The 21,584-nt window shown below is 32.5% G+C and overlaps 3 protein-coding genes and 1 pseudogene across 3 annotated transcripts; 3 read left to right on the top strand and 1 right to left on the bottom strand.

The window, feature by feature from the left end:
• Positions 1–442: 442 nt before the first annotated feature.
• On the bottom strand, positions 443–1,128 carry LOC131594138 (uncharacterized). The gene is made up of 2 exons (XM_058866236.1): positions 837–1,128; positions 443–750 (listed from the first exon to the last, which is right to left on the bottom strand). Exons 1-2 carry the CDS (start codon positions 1,126–1,128, stop codon positions 443–445), a joined length of 600 nt encoding a protein of 199 aa, XP_058722219.1.
• Positions 1,129–4,418: 3,290 nt separating this feature from the next.
• LOC131622192 (GDSL esterase/lipase At1g29670-like) lies at positions 4,419–6,533 on the top strand. The gene is made up of 5 exons (XM_058893219.1): positions 4,419–4,705; positions 5,196–5,323; positions 5,453–5,698; positions 5,834–6,071; positions 6,176–6,533. Exons 1-5 carry the CDS (start codon positions 4,453–4,455, stop codon positions 6,397–6,399), a joined length of 1,089 nt encoding a protein of 362 aa, XP_058749202.1. The 5' UTR covers positions 4,419–4,452; the 3' UTR covers positions 6,400–6,533.
• Positions 6,534–8,488: 1,955 nt separating this feature from the next.
• Positions 8,489–10,271, top strand: LOC131622178 (pescadillo homolog; annotated as a pseudogene).
• A 7,759-nt stretch (positions 10,272–18,030) lies between these two features.
• LOC131622172 (GDSL esterase/lipase At1g29670-like) lies at positions 18,031–20,198 on the top strand. The gene is made up of 5 exons (XM_058893202.1): positions 18,031–18,317; positions 18,764–18,891; positions 19,021–19,266; positions 19,405–19,642; positions 19,732–20,198. The coding sequence occupies exons 1-5, from the start codon at positions 18,065–18,067 to the stop codon at positions 19,953–19,955; spliced, it is 1,089 nt and encodes a 362-aa protein (XP_058749185.1). The 5' UTR covers positions 18,031–18,064; the 3' UTR covers positions 19,956–20,198.
• Positions 20,199–21,584: the final 1,386 nt, after the last annotated feature.

Genomic DNA, 21,584 nt, shown 5'->3' with positions numbered 1-21,584 from the left:
ATTAAAGCATAATAGACATATCGACAAAACCAAATAAGAGCAAGACTTTACGCTAAAGACTCCCGACGAATTCTCCATCCACGAGAAAGAATCCCGCTCATCCACTTGCAGAAGGCGCTGCTGCAGCAGATCAGATAAATCCTGCACCAGAAAAAAAATTCCATTACTGTCCGCTGGCAGCAGGCCGCTGTAATCTGCTGGCAGCAGCAGCTGTATGTTCCAATTCCATCCGTCCTCGCCAAAAAACCCCACATCAGCCATGGAAATTAAATAGTCCTTCGCCACCTGAAATAGCTCCGGAAAAGCCTCCATAATAGGTTATTGATCTAGCCAACAAGCGTACCAAATCGGAATGTCTTCTCCGTTTCCTACACTACACTTTACCGCCCGCGAAAGTGATTGACAAGAAGTCTCTCATAGTTATCCGATACCAAAACGTCTCTCAACCATATAGAATCCTTCGGTCCACCACCGCAACATCACCTACTAGAACCTTAAGCTTCACCTTGCCGTATCTAGCTTTAAGAATACCACTCCAAACCGCATCATTCTCGTTTAAAATCCTCCATTTCCACTTACTTATAAGAGCCACATTCATAATTTCCACATTTTTAATTCCTAAACCACCTTCCTCTTTAGTTTTACAAACGGTATCCCAACACACCCAATGGATTGACTTTCTCACATCACCACCACTCCAAAGAAAATTACTTTGAATCGCCCGAATCTCATTTAACATCTTCGTCGAAGCTTTGTAAAAGGATAGAGAGTAAATAGGAATAGCATTAAGCACTGCGTTGATCAAACCACACGCCCCGCTAAAGAAAGATTCTTACCTCTCCAAACGGCTAATCTTTTCCTAATGAACACAATTAAATCTTTCCACATTGAAGTACTTCTAGGACTACCACCCACTTTAACGCCTAAATACTTGAACGGAAGACTTCCCACCTTACACGAGATAAAACTAGAAGCCGCTTCAAGAAACCAATCACCAACATTGATTCCAAAGATGTTACTCTTAAGGAAATTTATACCCAAACCCGACATTAACTCAAATCCTCTAAGAATGGCTTTCATACTCCAAAAATTTGTTGTATCACCCTTCGAAATAATAAAATGTGTCATCCGCGAATTGGAGTAAATCAACCTCCTCGTTGACACCTACCTTAAAGCTCCGAAAATCTCATATTTCTTTTGCCTTTCTCATAAGTGCCGTAAGCACCTCCATAACCAAAACAAATAAAAAAGGAGACAACGGATCCCCTTGACGAAAACCCTTCTCAACCTTAAATTCTTTCGTGGACTACCATTGACAAGGACGGACATACTATTGGTGAAAATGCAACTTTCCATTTATCTCACCCATCTTGCTCCAAACCCCATCCGCCCTAAAACAAATCTCACGAAATTCCAACTCACATGGTCATAGGCCTTTTCTAAGTCAACCTTAAGAATCACACAACTTCTTTTCTCCCTCTTTGCATAATCCATCACCTCATTCACAACAAGAACACCATCCAAAATACTTCTACCGGGAACAAAAGTCGTTTGATTACTCGAAACAAGATTCCCGAGAACACACTATTTTCCAATTGTTGTTAAGGAAGAAAAATATTCTAGTGATCTTCTTTTCTATGCATTTGTTTTTCCTAACAATTAGTGTCAAGAGCCTTGGTTTGGTTGCGTGTAAATTTTTAGTATTTTTTGTGGTTACAGTTTTGTCTAATCTTGCACATCAGAAAAAAACTTGTATACTCGTGTTGGTTGGGAAACATTTTTGCTGCAGGAAAGGTTTTGGCTGCAATTTCATGTTTTTAAGGTGCAATGAAGATTAACTTAGAAAAATTTGATGGAAGAATCAATTTTGACTAGTTGAAAATTTAAGTCAGACATGTTTCGATACATTTAGGATTACAGAAGACGTTCAAAGGAAATATTTTCAACTTCAACAACGAAAAGTGGGAGGAATTAGATTTGAAAGCTTCCAGTACATTCCACATATCTTTTGCTAAGAATATTATTTGATATGATATGCAAATTGTATTTTATTTTGTATCATTTTGATTTTGACGTAATATATAGTTTTTGAATTTTAATGTATTTTTTGGGTTTGATGTATTTTCTGTTTGTTTATTATTAGAAATTAGGTAATTATTTATGTGGTCCTCTTGTAATGTTTGTTTTGACTTTTTTATTAGAAATCAAGTAATTATTTATGTTACCTTGATATTGGCTAATCTTCAAAACAAGTCATTAAAGTGGCGAGCAAAAACTTATGTCACTATACCCTTTTGGATAGGAATACATTCTTAAAAACACTTGTGACGCGCAAGAATTTATGTCGGTGTTCCTTTTTTGATGGAAATACAATCTTAAAAACGCGTGTGATTATTTGGATTTTTTATGAAAGATCTATTGTTTTTAGTTTAGTACTAGAAAGTCATAGGTGTCTAAGACAAATGGTATGAATGTTTGACTTTACTCGCCCTCATAGAACTAATTGTATGTGAGGGAGTTCTTAATATAATTTGTTTCAAAACTATATCTCCGATTAATATCAAATTTTAGATCTTCTCAATAGACCCCTCCACGCCTATCACTATTTAAGGTTTGGTGCAAGAATATTAACAGTGGACATCTATGATTTGATTGACGGATTCTGATATCATATTAATATACATATATATATATATATATATATATATATATATATATATATATATATATATATATATATATATATATATATATATATAGCCAAACTCTGCAAAACCTTCACAAAACCTTCGCCTCAATACTCTATTTAAACAATTTAAAATATTTTGGTGATACCGGACCGGTGCATGATCAATATTTAAGAAATTCATGATTTGGATCTCACAAATATTAGAGAAAGTATCATTAATGCAACAACCATATCTTCTCTATGCAAGAGAAACCTCTTGATAAAATCTTCATCTTAACTAATATCTCTTTCAAACAAATTCATTGTCAACATCAACCTCCTGTTGTTGGAAGGGAACTACCCCATTCAAATCTTAGTTCCATCAAAATTATATAACATAAAATGTGTCACCAGTTTCAAAATTAAAATTAATTGTGGTCCTTCATTGATGTCCATCACCTTTATCGCGCCTACCTTGAACCCCATCACCTTGTAACTATCATTCGCTACCCTCTGATTATTCCCTCAATTTGTTTCCTTGCTGATGTCTTTAACAAGTTTCTGGAATCTTGGCAGATTTGCAAACAATTTCCTACCTTCAAGAACAATGCTATCGAGCTTGATAGCCAGTAGCTTCTCATCCACCACATTGGTAAAACGGGAAAAACCATATCTCCTCCCTCTTCTATCCCTTATGAGAGAATAACCATCTCGACAAACTCTCCAAACTCCTTCAACTCAAAGAACAGATCCTTCGCCTTCCAAATGTCGCCAAACTCAGTGATGAAGATAGAAGTAACATCCACGCTGATTGCTCTCTTCCTACCTCCGTCCGCTATATCTCAAACCCCCGCTACCCTCTTGTCTCCAAACTTCTTTGCAACCTTACTCCATCCATCAACCGTAATGTGAGAAGGAGGAGCTTCTCCCTCTAACATTTTGAAATTAGTACCAATATTGTTGGTGTTACGAAGTTAATGGTTTCACAGAGGAGACATAATAATAATAATAATAATAATAATAATAATAATAATAATAATAATAATAAATAATAATAATAATAATAATAATAATAATATAATTTCCTATAATTTTAATTTTATATAGAATTAAAAATCCAAATTATGCCATACAAAATTGGATTGCAGTATGTTTATTAAAATCCGTCATCCTAATCATATTAAACCACCTATAACTTTAAATCTATTTTGAATTTATTTTGATCTAAAAGTCCTTCTAAATTAGAGAACACCTTAGTTCCACGTTATTTGTTTATTTATTGCTGGTAGCAACCACAACTATTCTTTCAAGATTCCATGATTATACTTGTAAAGATTAAATAACTTGTGGCCCTCTTATAATTTTTGTACATGTTTTGACTTTTTTGTACTACAAATCAAGTAATTATTTATGTTACCTTTTTATTGGTTAATCTTAAAAATACGCCATTTAATTAGCGAGCAAGAATTTATGCCGCTATACCCTTTTGGAAAGGAATACCAATCTAAAATACAAAATACAAGCTGTGTGTTTATTTGGACTCTATATAAAATTTTAGTTCCATCAAAATTATATAACTAATAAAATTTATCATCAGTTTCAAAATTAAAATTAATTGTGGTCCTTCATTGATATTTTGTTGGACATTTTAAATTACTTAACTTGTCATATACTTCATCGATCCTTTTTTAGTTAAATGTTTTGACAATTTTGGCAGCAAATAACCTATATATACACCCTCCTTCTTGTTTTCTTATATCATAACTATTTGCATACCTAGTGAAATGGCATTTGAAACTAAATTCTGGTTTGTTTACCATCTTTGTCTCTTGATTGCATGCTTCATGCAACACTGTGTCAATGGAAATTCATCTCAAGTGCCTTGTCTTTTTATATTTGGAGACTCGTTCTCTGACAGTGGAAATAACAACTATATCCCAACAACTGCAAAAGCTGATTACAAGCCATATGGCATTGACTTTCCCAAAGGCCCAACTGGAAGATTTACCAATGGGAAAACACAAATTGACATAATTGGTAATAATTATTTGCATCATTAAGAACCTTTTGTTTTTAAGAGATATGAATTGTTGGCTTAATACTTCATGTGCAATTAATATTCCAGGTCAGGTTTAAAAAATATTTTCATTATTATATTTAAAATAGTTTAAATTTGTATTTCATCCCAACTGATATATTTCGTTTTTTTTTTTTTGGTTTCAATCTCAATAATTTTACTTGTTTGATTTTGGTCCGTACTAGTATATATTTTTTTTTTTCCTTTTTTTTTAAGTTCAAACAAAGTAGTTTACTGTACATTGAAATGCACATTATGATTGATAAAATATTTAATTTGTATTTCTAAAATTAATGATATGAATATGTATACTGTAACTAAATCAATTTAATATTTTAAAATTTCAAACATAATATACCTGTAAATAATGGACAGTGAGGCCTATAAATATTGGAAGACTTATATGAATCTTTTAAACTCATCACAGATGCTAATAGTTAAATGTTGCAGGTGAACTACTTGGATTTGACAGTTTCATCCCACCGTTTGCAAATACTACTGGCTTTGATATAATGAAAGGTGTTAATTATGCATCAGCTTCTTCTGGAATTCGTAATGAAACTGGAAAACGTACAACGGTATTGCATCTATTTATCCATCTTTATTCCCTCAGCTCCATACAAATAATTAATGTCTTTAATTTATTTAAATTTTGAAGTATTAATAATATTAAATCTCACTAAATTAGATTAACTTAATATGTGCAGGGTACTAATATCGACTATGGACAACAGATTAACAATCACAAAATTATTGTTGCTCGAATTGCTACGAAGCTTGGAGGTTTTAGAAATGCCAGACAATATTTAAATAAGTGCTTGTATTACATTTATATAGGCACCAATGATTATGCATTAAATTATTTTCAACCCAATCTCTATAATACAAGTCGCATGTACAACCCCGAAGAGTATGCCAAAGTTCTTATTGACCAATATTCTGTTTATGGAAAGGTACACACAAATATATAAATTAGTTTTAATAGCTAGTTATAAAATACTATATGAAGTGTTTTATATTAGATAGGAGTATTTTGAAGTTAAAATTTATTTTTCATAGAATATAAATTTGTTGTTTTTGGTTGACAGGCTTTGTATAATTATGGGGCAAAAAAATTTGTGGCAGTTGGGCTTGGAAAGATCGGTTGCACTCCAATGATCCTCGCTAATAGTTCTGTGAATGGATCATGTGTTGAAAAGTTAAATGATATTGAAGCAATATTTAGTCGCAAGCTTAGATCTCTAGTAAATCGACTCAATACCGAACATCCTGATTCCAAAACTATTTTTATAAATACTACTGCTATCAGAGTAGACCGTTCACATGGTAAATATTTCAGCTAAATTAAACTTATATTCTAAATTAATATTGTTTATGGTTCACGTTCTTAATTATCATCTGTTAATGCCATATGTTCTTCTGGATTTTAGGTTTTACCAATTTGAATACATCTTGTTGTCCAATGAATTCTGATGGTCTTTGTATTCGTGGCTCAACACCATGCCCGAATAGAACAGAGTACATTTATTATGATGGTATTCATCCAACAGAAGCTGCTAACAAGATCACTGCAACAGCTTCGTACGATAGTAATAATAATCCAAAGATAGCTTTTCCATTGGATATTAAACATCTCGCTCAACTCCAATTTTAAAAATAGTACAAGTTACAACAGAATCCTAAAATAAACTCAATATGTTTGTGTTACCAAAATATAAGCTCACTTTATTAAGTGTAAGCAATAAGCAATCAAATATTGAGTATAATAAATTACGATTGATGTTCGGATCCTTCATGTTGCCTTTGTGGCTTAGTTTGATCCATCTAAAAATTGGTTCTTGCTAAATGTTATAATTAATGTTAAATAATTTGAGCTATTGGTATTCTATTTAGTTTCTTTTATGCCTATAAACCAGAAGAAGGAGTGCCTAGCATAGACAAAAAAAAAAAACAAAAGAACTTCAACCCCTCAAAACTAATAAACTCAAACAAGACCTTTAAAAGTTCTCCATTGCACAATTTTCTATATTTATTGCAATGTCTGTAGTGTAAAAATTAGTTCTTGCTAAATATTATAATGAATATTAAATAGATTTGAGTTTATTCGTACTCCATTCATTTTCTTTTATTTTGTTAGAAAGGAAGAAATCATTAAAGCAGAATAGACATATCAGTCCGACAAAACCAAATAAGAGCCTATTAACAAGAACGACCTAGACAAAAAAAAGAAGTTAAACAGGAAAAAAATGTACAAATAAAATTTATTAAACAATGTCAACAATTTGAACAAATAAAACTCCTAGAGAGATAAAACCATAAAATCCAACTCCACTCTACAAAGAAAATTCCGGCTAGAGATCATAGGATCTAGAATTACCGTATCAAAGCCCTCCATTACAATATCTAGAACTATTTTTTTATGTACTTATTGCAATATTTATAGTGCAAAAAGTAGGACGAGGTTGATTGGAAATATACATATAGAGAAAGTCTCACATCGCTTAATTAAATATTTATTTTAAAGAGTGTGGATGTATTGGAACTTTCGGATAATTGAAGGTGGTCTATACGTGGTATCAATTTTTATAGTTGTATATTTAAGTTATCATTTGACAATAGTCGTGGTTTTTCTTCAAATTTTGGAATTTCAACTTTACATCGTTGTGTAGTTATTGTGTTCGTCCACTACAACATTTATTGTTTTTGGCAATAAATTATTATATAACATGTGTAAATTATTGCTTATGAAAAGATTAAGCAACCATTTTTGTGTGTTGTCAATACAAATTTCGCCACACCTCACAAATGTTCCATAAATTACTTGTGAGATCTATCTTTAGCGTTCATGTTATTTATCTTTAAGTGATTGATAAATGTCCCCTAAACACTTATCAGAATAATTTTATATTATTGCATCATTCCAAAAAAACCCTACATTTCTTAAATGCTGCATACAAATTTCATAAAAAAATATATTTAATTTACACAACACCTTATACTTTACCTTCAAACATCATAACATTTTATTTAACATTTCCTTCAAATATTATAAAATTTATTTAATTTAATAATAAAAATATATTCTCAATTTGGCCATTATAACATTCCCTTCAAATACATTATCAAATTTGGCCATTATTTACTTTAATGAAACTATTGAATACATTCTCAATTTTCACTTAGTATAGATTTGCTTTACAATCAAAGACAATGTATTTAGTTGTTCGATTTCCTGTTTGCCCAATGATGATTTCCCCTGCTAGACATGTTACTCTGAATATCATTCACAGCTTTTTCCATCCACATTGCCTTTCCTCCCACTGTCTTCACTTCTAACTATGCTAATGCTGCTTCTGTTGTTGTTGTCGTTTATGAAGGTTCTTGTTATATCTTATCAGCGTCATTTACATTATGTAGGTTGAATTAACAGCTGCGGAAGTAGAATCTGTTGCAACATTTCCTGCCTTACAATATATTACAAGCTTATAATCAAATAGTAGTCAGCCTTGGTTGGGTTACCTTTCTTGGGGTTAAATATTTATCTCGATCAAATTTACAAAGACATTGAATATTGCAAAGCTAGGAATTTTTATTCTAGACATAACTTTGCTCTTTTTCTTTGACACAGGTTGGAAAATATTGATGAAATTTTATGGTCAGCTCGTCTATCTGGATATTTATTCATCTATTGTACTTACTGTCCAAACCTCCATTAGTTTACTTTGCATCTATCTGCAGCAGCCATGGTGAAGCACTACAGACCCGCCGTGAGTACTGAACATCTCTTATTCTCCCTTTCTAATAACTATGCTTTTGGAGAATGTTCTTACTGGTAACATCTTCTTGTGTTGTATTTTTGTATGACAGGGGAAGAAAAAGTAGGGAAATGCTGCCAAATTTCTCACTAGGACTCAGGCACTTAAGCAACTTCAAGTCAGTTTACCCCTTTTCAGGTCTTGTATAGTATTCTCACAATCACTTTGAATAGGTTAATTGTGAAAACTTTGTTTTTTTTCTTGGGTTTTTTAAATTTTAGGAAATTATGCATTTTGAAAGGTGTAACTCCTAGGGAACCTAAGAAAAAGTTCAAAGGAAATGATAAGACTTACTACCATGCTAAAGATATTAACTTTCTGCATCACGAGCCTTTGCTGGAAATTCATAGAGCAATAAGAGCACATGAAAGGAAAATTAAGAAAGTTGAGGTAAAGAAAAACATTGAACGTGCAAATCGGTTGCGCGAGAAAACACCAAAACCCAAAATTGATAGGATCATTCGACAGAGGTACCCGAGATTCGTGGATGCCCTTGGAGAGTTGGATGACTGCCTTACTATGGTACATCTTTTTTCAGCGTTACTTGCGACCGAGAGCAAAAAATTGATGTGGAGCGGGTCCATAAATGCCGAAGACATAAACATTGAACTATAATTGCTTTAGATTAATATGTTGTAATAATATTATCTTATTTATTTATTTTCTGCTCCTGTTATATAGATTGGCACATGAATGGCAAGCATTCGTATCCTGTACTCACAAATTGAGAAAAACATTTGTGTCTGTCTGTTAAAGGCATATACTACCAGGTACCAATTATGGCCATTTGTTATGTTAATTGATCGTAATTATATGTTTTATGTACTTATTATGTTATTTGTGCAGGTGGATGTTGAGGGCCAGACAATTTCTTGGTTAACTCCTCATTACTGCAGCAAGTTGTGTCTATTGATGTTGACATTCCTACTATGCTAAACTTTCTGCAAATATATGAGGTGAGTTTAATTTCATATTTTAAAAATGTATGTTCATTTTTTGCTTACTCATTGATATACTTTTCATTTGAAGTAATAGGGCTATAAATCTTATTCATGGAAACACATAATTTTAATAAGTTCTGTTGTGTTAGGATCATCATGTGATTCACGTGTAAACCAAATATAATTATACGATTCCAGATGACATCTATATACTTATTGTTATGAACAACTTCTAATTTCTTAAATCTATATAAAAATCGTTGCAGCCTCTTCTTGGTTTTAACAATTTCCACCTCTACCATTCCATAAAGTTGAAGTATCCTCCAATACTTGATCCTCGCTTGGAGGCTTTGGTAGCAGGTACTATTTTCTCAAAACTGTAGCAAACTATAGAAACTTGAATTAAACAGTCTTGTAGAGATTTAGTTTATGCGCTAATCAATTTTCTTACTTCAAGTTTTGAAGATCTATATGAACTGTCACGATATGCCAATGCCAACACCAGACCTGCCATACTGAATTCTGAAGCTTCTCAATCATTTGAATCTGAACAACGGGAGTCCAAGCCAATTGGGGCAGAGACCGATAACGAAAATTCTGAACTAATACTTTCTCAACATCAACATCAACTGCCTTCTAATGAACCTAGTGCACTAATACACCTTGTTGAGAAAGCTGCTGGTGAAGATGAAGAGGAATATGATAAAGAGACACGACAATGCATAAATCTCTTTCAAAATGTCAAAATCTTCCTGAGCAGGGAGGTATGACCTTTTATAACATTTGTTGAGTTAATTTTTGTGTTAGTTTTTTCAATATAAGGTTTACGATATTGTAAAATGAATTCATGTATGGGTTTGTGATGTTAAGAACAGGTATCATCTCTTAAAGGATTATACTTAAAGTACTAACATTTATAAAAATAACCGGTTGATGAGATAGTTGAGTGGTTTACATATTTACTAGTTATTAATTAATGTGTTTGTGTTAGAACTTAAGGGCTACCATTTTTTAACTTAAGGGCTACACTTTTAGATTCTTGCAAGTGCTATTTGTTAATCGGTAATGAATCTCTTAAAGATGGTAATGAATCTCTTAAAGATGCCAATCAAGGTTGGGTCAAACACTTCAACTATTACAACAAAATATGGTCCAATACAAGGTCTTGTTTTTCATTTTTTTTATTTGTGTTGTTTCATTGGTAAGTTATATTGAAAAGGGAGAAGAATAGATGTTCAGTACTCAGGACGAGTGATGGAAGGGTAGAGTATGAATAATAGTTAATTTAAATATTATATATTAGAAGTAGAATTTATGTTTATTGTTATTTTATTTTAAATGTAGTTGAATTGGGCTTTTAATAGTTGTTGGGCTTTTAGTTTATTATCCATTAGTAAGTATTATATATGTAGTGTCTTTGACACTTTGAAGGACATCAATGAAATGAAATGAAGTTTATTTTCTTAGTCTAGTTTTATTGTCTCTTTTATTTTACAGCTTTTATTAGTCTTTCTCTAGTTTTGTTAGGGTTTAGATTTAGCTTCCTAACAATTGGTGCTTTCATTCTTGAACATCTACACCTCTCATGGCATATCAATTTCACTCCACCATAGACACCACTCCTACCACACCCTCATTTCCATCTTTTCCATGGGAAATTTTTACACCTTGTTACACTCATGTTGGATCATCATCCCCAAATTTATATTTAAATCACGGATATTCACCACATACACCTTCTAACCCATATCCATCTCATTCACATGTTTCCTCAATCTACTACAATAATTTTTACGAACAAGCACCCCTTTCCATCACAACAACATCGCACACACACCATAACCCCACCAACATCAACTTTCATTCCTTTCAACACCAATCATATGACCATCACACACCTACCTACCAACAAGAAATATTAAATCCTGTCTATACTCCTTACCAGTATCACAACCACCATTCACACACTCCAATTTCAGTCAATAATCCTTACCAGTATGACATCCACCATTCACCCACTCCAATTCCAGAACAAAATCATCCATTCACTCAACAACAAACTCAAACTTATTCAAATGATTTTCAAGATCTTTTCCAAAAGTTGCATCTAGCAGAAGAAAAATATAAAAAAGAAAAGAAAGCTATTGATGAGAAATATCAAGCCTCTATTCTTTCTTTCAAGCAAAGATCTCAGAAAATTTCTCAAGAAATTTCTTATGCACAAAAAAATTGCAGAGAATATTATCAAAAAATTGTTGTTGACACTGAACTAGAAAAACGAGTTGCTGAGGAAGAAACTAAGACCATCACTTCAGAAAAGAAATTATTCCAGATGAAAGATCTAACATCTTCTCCGGCGATTTTTCCGGTGTCTTCTCTGACATCAATACAAAACATCCAGAAACTAACATCTTCACTGTTTCAAGTTCAGTCAACGTTTACAAACCCATTTTGTCAGTCATCTGCTCAATCATCTGAATTGCAACCGTCATCGGAGATGTCGTCATTTGTGCAGCGACCACCTCCAGAACCACCGCCATTTTTATGTCGTTTTAATTTTAATTTTGTTTTGTTTGAAGAAAAAAAAAGTTGAAAATGAGTGAAAGTAGGAAGATGAAAAAAAAAGAAAGAAAAGAAGAAAAAAAACGTGAGAGAAAAGAAAAGGAGGAAAGAGAAAAAGAAAATAAAAACTGCTTGCCAGCTATCTCCCATTCAAAATGCGGTAAACGAGGTTGTGCCACCTCCCCCTAAGCTGTCTCCCTTATCCCCAATGGATAACCACAACTTATCCTTTTCTACCCATTCAATATTCCTTCTTTTTCTTTACCGAGCCACATGTCTATTTGTCTCTATTCAAATCTAAAACAATCTTGATTTTCCTTGACGTTATCACAAACACCCTTTCCTTTTGTTTAAATTAAATTAAACCTTTCTCCTTTAAACCAAATATACCCTACCCATTACAGCAATAAAAATTTGACCACTAAAACTCTCATGCAAACCATGTCTTATGTCATTACTAAGCTAAATCTTGAGGACAAGATTTTAATTGGACCGGATAGTAGTGATGGAAGGGTAGAGTATGAATAATAGTTAATTTAAATATTATATATTAGAAGTAGAATTTATGTTTATTGTTATTTTATTTTAAATGTAGTTGAATTGGGCTTTTAATAGTTGTTGGGCTTTTAGTTTATTATCCATTAGTAAGTATTATATATGTAGTGTCTTTGACACTTTGAAGGACATCAATGAAATGAAATGAAGTTTATTTTCTTAGTCTAGTTTTATTGTCTCTTTTATTTTACAGCTTTTATTAGTCTTTCTCTAGTTTTGTTAGGGTTTAGATTTAGCTTCCTAACAACGAGTATGTAGTGCTTCACCACGGCTGCTGCAGATGGCACATCTAAGAATGAATGAAACTTTCTATGTTGAAGTATTTGAATTTAATATAAAATGGGATAATTTTTTAATTTTAGTGATTTAACTTTGTCATGGTTCTTAATGTATTTTAAAATATTTATAATTAGTCATTTAATTTTAATATTAGTAATATTTGTCATTGTAAAATTATAAATTTATTATATTTTCATATAATAAAAATTTTGTTTATTGAAGTTTCAGTGGCAGCAAAAACAAAATTTATATTTAAAAAAAATTAAAATTTATATATGTTTTAGTGACATCTAAAAAGTCGTAAGTATAAGTTTTACTAATTAAAATACTAGGATAACCTATAGTGACAGTCGTATAGCTTTGTCTGTAGCTAAAAGTTACAATGACATTTAGCGACACACCACACCCCCTTAAAGTTGATTCCAAAGGAGGGTGTCACTTAAAGTTTTGCAGACATTTAGCAACAGATTATTGACTTTTAGTGACAACATTTGAGTGTCACAGAAAGTCAATTTTCTCGTAGTGTTATAGACACTGTTTGTAAAATAACAAAATTAACAACATTGTTTACAGGGTTAAGTATGTTTTTGATCCTTATAGATATTTCAAATTTTATTTTTAGTCCCTATTAACAAAATGACATATTTTAGTCCCTATAAAATTTTGAGGGTTAATAGTAGTTGACCCCCTGTAATGTGAGCGTGTTTTGGTTTACCCCCCACCGTTGCCAAAGGCAGGTTTTGGCAACAGTTTTTTTGGAAAAACCGTTGCCAAAAGGTAGGGAGGGGGAAAAGGAAAATTTACTAACATTACAGGGGTGAATTACTATTAACCCAAATTTTCATGGACGCAATTTTAGTACCTACTATTTTTTAAAATTTTAAAAACTATTTAATTACATTTAAATTTTTAAGTATTTGAATAATTTTTTCATCAGTGTTTAGAATACTATAAACTATTTCTTTACCAAATTACAAGCATTTTTAAAATAAGAAGAATTAAATATCAATTTTTTAAATTTCAAAAGATGAGGATAAAAGTAATGCAAATCTCGACTTAGAAATTAAATTCTGAGTTCTTTTTTTTGAAGAACTTTTTATAACCTTCTAAACACCAAGTCTAAGTTCCAGTATTCATAACCGATTATGATTAATTATATACATTCTTTTTCTTGTATATTTTATTTCATGTACGTAAAAATTTTAAAAAGATAAAAAAACATTCATAAAAATAATTCAACAAGGCCAAGTCTAAGTTCCAGGATTCATAACTGGTTCCCACGTACAGTGAAAGACGAAAACAAATATGAACTAATGCAAAGGTAAAACAAAGGGAGGGAAAGAAACTATGCCCAACTTAATCACGAACGACAAAACTAATTCGCGAAGATATTGTCGCCGATCATGTTCTTGTGCACTGTCAACCATGTTGCAATGGTGGCATGGCTGTGTTACTACGATTTAGGCATGTCAACTTGTCCCCATTAGCGGAGATCCCCATGGGGATTCCCCGTTTGGGGCCCCAAAGACGGGAAATTTTCCCCCCACGGGAACGGGGATGGGGAAAAAAGTCTCCCCGAAGGCACTTCGAGGACGGGGGTGGCGTAAATATCTCCCGCCCCGTGGAGTCCCCGCCCCGCCTAAAATAACATAATGTCCTTAATTTATGTATAATGTTAAATTATTATGTATTTCCAAAGCCTTTTCATATTCTTTCATGAAAAACTGAACTGCACCCTTCTTGGTATAACCCTTGGTGATGGTTGGATCAAGCTCAATGCACTTCTCTGCATCCTTTAAACCTTCAGGCATTGCCTCCAGTTTGGTGTGTAGCATGCAGCTCTGTTACTATAAGCCTGAAAGAAATGAAGAATTCAACATATTAGGAACCACGTTAACACAACCACCAGGATCGCCAATTGTATTCAAAAAATATGAGTACCCTAGGATCTTTTGGGTTTCTTCTTAAAGACTTGGTGTAATGCTTAATAGCTTCAGGATACTTTTGCTGCTTAAAGAATTCATTCCCTGCAAGTCAATGATAACAAAGTCAACAAAAAAGATAAAGTCAAAAGATATTAAGGGTTAGAGGTTTAGAAAAAGAATGTTTGTAGGAAATGAAGAACCTGGAAGATCACTATATGAATTACACATATGAAACTATTATAGAGTTGGAAGATATTGAAATGTGATTTGGACTTTTCAAGGAAGAATTTGAAGTATAAGTTAGAGTATCATTTACCATAAAGAGAACCATTATTATAAAGAAAAATGACAATGAGCAGGTCGAGATCCTTTCCTTGCAGAAGGTGTATATGAAGAAGTCCTTCAAAGTTCAAACAGACATTTTTACAAACACTTTCCATGCATCCATCTCTCACATTTGAAAGTTCAAATTTACCTATTAATTTTACATTTAGCATAAACAAATTGTTGAGAAATTACAAGAAAAAAGAATCATAAAATTTGGAGTTAAATATCTAAGAGGAACGGTGAGAACTTACTTGGGTGTGATACAAGCACGCAAGAAAAATAAAACTTGATTAGTAATTAGATAGAATCTCAACCTCGTTTTGAGGGTGAGAATTAGGGTGGCTTTGGTTTTGGTTAAAGATGAGCGAAAATATCGTCAGAAAAGCGTCCTGAATCGTTATTGTAGATTGAATCAGATAAGGATGATCAATGACGTTGCTGCATTGAGCTCACCTCTCGAATCGTTACAATTGTGTGTGTCAGTTTTCGTTTTCGCCGATGATGATGATGTGGTCTGTGAGGTGAAGCTCGCGTCGGTGTTTGCGATTGCGTTGAAGATTGGAGGAAATTTGTGCTGAAAGTTGATATTAAAGATGGAGGATCTGTAGGTTGTGCTTCTGTTGTTGATGCACCATGGTTGCTGTTGAATCTGCTTGAAGGATAAGGTTGTGTCGATGTGCTGCAGATGGATGATGGGTTGTGTGTTGCGTTGTTGCGATCTGAATAGTGAGGCAAGTGAAGTTGTATGTTGGAAACTCTTTTGCAGGTTTAGATGCGTCAATGAAACGAATGTTTGGAGATTGTGGATATGTTTATTTGCGGTGTCGAGTTGAAGTGTCGAGTTGAGTTATAAAATTAAATAATTTTTTTAAGCAATTTAAATTTACACTCGTTTTAAATTTAATGAGAGTAATTGAGATCTGATTATAATAATATTTTTAATTTACACCCGATTTTTAATAAATAGAGTATAATTTATCACATGTTAATCATTAAAATGAAACTTTATTTACAAAATTGCCATCACGTTTCTAATTTACACCCGTTTTTAGAATATCGAGTGTAAATTTTTAAATTATATTGTTCTTTTTGTACTAGTGATAGTTTTATGTTCAAAGATGTGTTTATTGAAAGTTCACTGGTTCTAGCTTAATTTAAATTTCGTGCTTACTATCTAAGAATTTGTGGAAAGCCAATTGGTTGGGGCTAAATTGTTTGGTTTTAGCAGATTCTTTGTTAGCACATTTTGAATCATTTTGTCAGCTTCTTAAAGGAGATGTATCTATAAGTGTTAGTGGTCTTTTATGGGTTGCTGCTACATGGGCAATTTGGGTTAGCAGCAACAATGTTTTGTTTGTAGGTGATACATGTGATTAGAGGAAATTACTATTACGATGAGCTCGACAAACTAAAATGAGTTGGATGGTGTTGTTTTAGGCTTGGACTAAAGTGTCAAAAGTGCCTTGGTTTAGTTGGGTGTAAATTTTTAGTTTGCTTTGTGGTTGCAGTTTTGTCTGATCTTGCACATCAGAAAAAAAATTGTATACATTGTGTTGGTTGGAAAACTATTTTGTTGTAGGAAAGGTTTTGCCTACAATGTCATGTTTTTCAAGTGCAATGAAGATTAGTGGAAAATTCAAGTCAATCATGTTTTGATGCATTTTGGATTACAGAAGGCGTTTAAAGGAAACATTTCCAACTTCAACAACGAAAAGTGAGAGGAATTAGATTTGAAAGCTTCGAGTACATTCCACAAGTCTTTTGCTAACAAAATTATTTAATATGATATGCAAATGGCATGTTATTTTGTATCATTTTGATTTTAATGTAATATATAATTTTTGGATTTCAATGTATTTTTTGGTTTTGATGTATTTTCTTTTTGTTTATTATTAGAATTAAGGTAATTATTTATGTGGTCCTCTTATAATGTTTGTTTTGACTTTTTTGTATTTGAAATCAAGTAATCATTTATGTTACCTTTATATTGGTTAATCTTCAAAGTATGTCATTAAAGTGGCGAGCAAAAATTTATGTCACTAAACCCTTTTGGATGGGAATACATTCTTAAAAACACATGTGACAAGCAAGAATTTATGTTGCTGTACCCATTTGGATGGGAATGCAATCTTAAAAACATGTGGGATTATTTGGATTCTTTATGAAAGATGTGTTCTCTTTGGTTTAGTGCTAGCAAGTCATAAGTGTCTAACACACGTGGTATGAAATATTTGTCAAATGTTATAAATACGATTGTATGCGAGGGAGTTCTTCTATGTAAACTCTTTCAAAACTCTATCTCTAATTAATATGAAATTTTATATTTTTTCAATAGACCCCTCCACGCCCACCACTCTTTTAAATTTAGTATAAAAATATTAAAAGTGGACATCTATGATCTGATTGACGGACTCTGATATCATATTAATATATAACCTAACTTATCTTTTCAAAATGTTGTCTCATCACTCTCTATAAACAATTTAAAAATATTTTAGTGATACCAATGCATGATCAATATTTAGGAAATTCATCATTTGGATCTCATAATTATTGGAGAAAGTATCATTAATGCAACTAATTTCCCTTTCAAACAAATTCATTTTCCACATTGACCTCTTATTGTTCGAAGGGAATTAACCCATTCAAATTTTAGTTCCATCAAAATTATATAACTTATAAAATCTGTCATCAGTTTCAAAATTAAAAGTAATTGTGGTCCTTCATTGATATTTTTTTGACAAATTTTTAATTACTTAACTTGTCATATACTTCACGATGCCTTTTTAATTAAATGTTTTTAAATGTTTTGAAAATTTTGGCAGCAAATAACCTATATAAACACCCTCCTTCTTGTTATATATGCATATCAAAAGCACTTGTTTCCTATATCATAATTATTTGCATACAAAAAAATGGCATTTGAAACTAAGTTCTGGTTTGTTTACCATCTTTGTGTCTTGGTTGCATGCTTCATGCAACACTGTGTCAATGGAAATTCATCTCAAGTGCCTTGTCTTTTTATATTTGGAGACTCATTCTCTGACAGTGGAAATAACAACTATATCCCAACAAATGCAAAAGCTGATTACAAGCCATATGGCATCGACTTTCCCGAAGGCCCAACTGGAAGAGTTACCAATGGAAAAACACAAATTGACATTATTGGTAATACCGTAATAGTTATTTGGATCATTAAGAACCTTTTGTTTTTAAGAGATATGAATTGTTGGCTTAATACCTCATGTGCAATTAATATTCCAGGTCATGTTTAAAAAATATGTTCATTATTATATTTAAAATAGTTTAAATTTGTATTTCATCCCTACTGATATATTTCTTTTTTTTTGTTCAATCTCAAAATTTTTTTTTTTGTTTGATTTTGGTCAGTACTGATATATATTATTTTTCTTTATTTCCTTTTTTTTAGTTCATACAATAGTAGTTTACATTGAAATGGTCATTATGATTGATAAAATATTTAATTTGTATCTCTAAAGTTAATGATATGAATATGTATACACTAACAATATTCACAGTGAAGCCTTTAAATATGGGAAGACTTATATGAATCTTTTTTACAAATCACATAAGCTAATATTTAAATGCTGTAGGTCAACTCCTTGGATTTGGGAAATTCATCCCACCATTTGCAAATACTACTGGATTTGATATATTAAAAGGTGTGAATTATGCATCAGCTTCTGCTGGAATTCGTAATGAAACTGGAAAACGTACAGCGGTATTGTATCTATTTATCCATATTTATTCCCTCAGCTCCATACAATTAATTAATGTCTTTAATTTATTTAAGTTTTGAAGTGTTAATAATATTAACTCTCACTAAATTAGATTAACTTAATATGTGCAGGGTACTAATATCGACTATGGACAACAGATTAACAATCACAAAATTATTGTTGCTCGAATTGCTACAAAGCTTGGAGGTTTTAGAAATGCCAGACAATATTTAAATAAGTGTTTGTATTACATTTATATAGGCACCAACGATTATGCATTAAATTATTTTCAACCCAATCTCTATAATACAAGTCGCATGTACAACCCCGAAGAGTATGCCAAAGTTCTTATTGACCAATATTCGGTTTATGGAAAGGTACACACAAATATATATTAATTATTTTTATGGCTACTTATAAAATACTGTATGAAGTGTTTTATGTTAGATAGGAGTATTTTGAAGTTAAAATTTATTTTTCATAAAGATATCTAAATTGTTGTTTTTGGTTGACAGACTTTGTACAATGATGGGGCAAGAAAATTTGTGGCAGTTGGGCTTGGTAAAATCGGTTGCACTCCAATGATCCTCGCTAATAGTTCTGTGAATGGATCATGTGTTGAAAAGCTAAATGATATTGAAGCAATATTTAGTCACAAGCTTAGATCTCTAGTAAATCAACTCAATATCGAACATCCTGATTCCAAAACTATTTTTATAAATACTACTGCTATCAGATTAGACGATTCACTTGGTAATTATTTCAGCTAAATTAAATTTATATTCTAAATTAATAACCAAATTGTTTATAATGTTAATGCCATATGGTCTTTTGGATTTCAGGTTTTACCAATTTTAATACATCTTGTTGTTTAATGAAATCTGATGGATTTTGTATCCGTGGCTCGAAACCTTGCCCGAATAGAAGAGAGTTCATTTTTTACGATGGAATCCATCCCACAGAAACTGCAAACAATTACTCTGCATCAGTTTCGTACGACAATAATAATAATCAAGATATAGCTTCTCCAATAGATATTAAACGTCTCGCTCAACTCCAACTTTAAAAATAGTACAAGTTACAACAGCATCCTAAAATAAACTCAATTTGTTTGCAATACCAAAAAATAAGCTCACTTTATTAAGTGTAAGCAATAAGCAGTTTATTAAGTGTAAGCAATAAGCAATCACATATTGAGTAGAATAAATTACGATTGATGTTCGGACCCTTCATGTTGCCTTTGTGGCTTAGTTTGATCCATGTAAGAATTGGTACTGGCTAAATGTAATAATATTTTTTTTTTCAATAAGCAATTGATTGAAAGGAAAATGCACTAGGGGTGCAACCCTTACAAACGGGAAAGAAAAAACAGAGGACTAGAACACTAAATGGGTAACTTATACCAATCATAGAAACTAGATCTAGGAATCAAAAAACTACATTCCGACCACCTCCACGACAGAAACACTATTCTGTTAAACACCATCTCAAAGCTGAATGGAATGTTGTTGAAAACATAATCATTCCTCATAAGCCATAAGCTCCACGTAGTCGCCAACCAGATGATATTAACTTTGTTCCGAATATGAGAATTTGTCACCTTGATTTGAATATCGTCTAAGCACAAAAATGCCTCCCGAAAATAACCTGAACTAAAACCAATCCACCCTAGAACCTTGTCCCAAATATTCTTAGAAGCTTGACACAAGAAGAACAAATGGTCCAAGGATTCCTCATGAATGTTACAAAAAGGGCATATAGGATCTATGATGTTCGCTGCCATCCCTCTATGAACCAACATATCTTTCAAAGGCAGCCTAGAAATCAACAACCGCCAAGCAAAAATTTTAATTTTTAGCGGGATAGACGATTTCCACATAATGCTGAGCCTTCTATTAACATCAGAACCCCAAGAAAACTCCTTATGCTCCTCTTGCAGAACAGCCACGCTGGCAACAGAAAAAACACCGTCATGCCTGGGTAACCACACAAAACTGTCCTCTGCTGATGAAACCAGCGAAAACGCGTTAACTTCATCCAAGAATTGCTGCCATGAAGCCGCCTGCAGACCTCCTATTGTATTAACAACCTGCAAAAAGGAGCCAGAATCGAAGAGGTTTTCAAAATTCCATCTTTGTATGCCATTTTCCCACTCCACTATATCCCCAACTGCTGCATATTTATTGGTTGAGAGATCAAACAAATCCGGGAAAGATATACGGAGCGATTGATTTCCCAACCAATTGCTATACCAAAAAGAAATGCTAGAACCATTATTAGCTATACATTTAACACAGGAGCTGAAACCTTCTTCCGAGTTGTCCCTTAAAATATCAATGGAAAGAACATCACGCCACCATTTCGAATCTTTCGCATTTACACCTTCACCCGCTGGCAGGAACACTTTAAGCCTACTATTCTTGTACCTCCACTGCACAAAATCCTTCCAAACCGCCCCATCATCCTTCAAAAGCCTCCATTTCCACTTTAATAAAAGCGCTCTGTTGAATTCTCCGACGTCTCTAACTCCTAATCCCCCTTTATCCTTTGGCTTGCAAATCGTATCCCACTTCACCCAGTTAATACTCCTCTTGTTTGCTTTTCCACTCCACAAGAAATTATGTTGGATTCCTCTAATTTGATTCAAAACTTTAATCGGAGCTTTATAAAAAGAAAACGTATAGGAAGGAATAGC

This window comes from Vicia villosa, linkage group LG1, assembly GCF_029867415.1.
Source record: "Vicia villosa cultivar HV-30 ecotype Madison, WI linkage group LG1, Vvil1.0, whole genome shotgun sequence".
NCBI lineage: Eukaryota > Viridiplantae > Streptophyta > Magnoliopsida > Fabales > Fabaceae > Vicia > Vicia villosa.
This window is presented reverse-complemented; position numbering and strand designations above follow the sequence as displayed.

Excerpts from the sequence above, each read along its gene's own strand:
- LOC131594138 (XM_058866236.1), bottom strand. The coding sequence starts at position 1,128 with ATGACACATTTTATTATTTCGAAGGGTGATACAACAAATTTTTGGAGT. Across the intron at positions 751-836 it reads AAGATTAGCCGTTTGGAGAG|CTTCGACGAAGATGTTAAAT; the intron begins GTAAGAATCTTT and ends CCTTTTACAAAG.
- LOC131622192 (XM_058893219.1), top strand. The coding sequence starts at position 4,453 with ATGGCATTTGAAACTAAATTCTGGTTTGTTTACCATCTTTGTCTCTTG. Across the intron at positions 4,706-5,195 it reads AACACAAATTGACATAATTG|GTGAACTACTTGGATTTGAC; the intron begins GTAATAATTATT and ends TAAATGTTGCAG. Across the intron at positions 6,072-6,175 it reads CAGAGTAGACCGTTCACATG|GTTTTACCAATTTGAATACA; the intron begins GTAAATATTTCA and ends TCTGGATTTTAG.
- LOC131622172 (XM_058893202.1), top strand. The coding sequence starts at position 18,065 with ATGGCATTTGAAACTAAGTTCTGGTTTGTTTACCATCTTTGTGTCTTG. Across the intron at positions 18,892-19,020 it reads AAACTGGAAAACGTACAGCG|GGTACTAATATCGACTATGG; the intron begins GTATTGTATCTA and ends TAATATGTGCAG. Across the intron at positions 19,643-19,731 it reads CAGATTAGACGATTCACTTG|GTTTTACCAATTTTAATACA; the intron begins GTAATTATTTCA and ends TTTGGATTTCAG.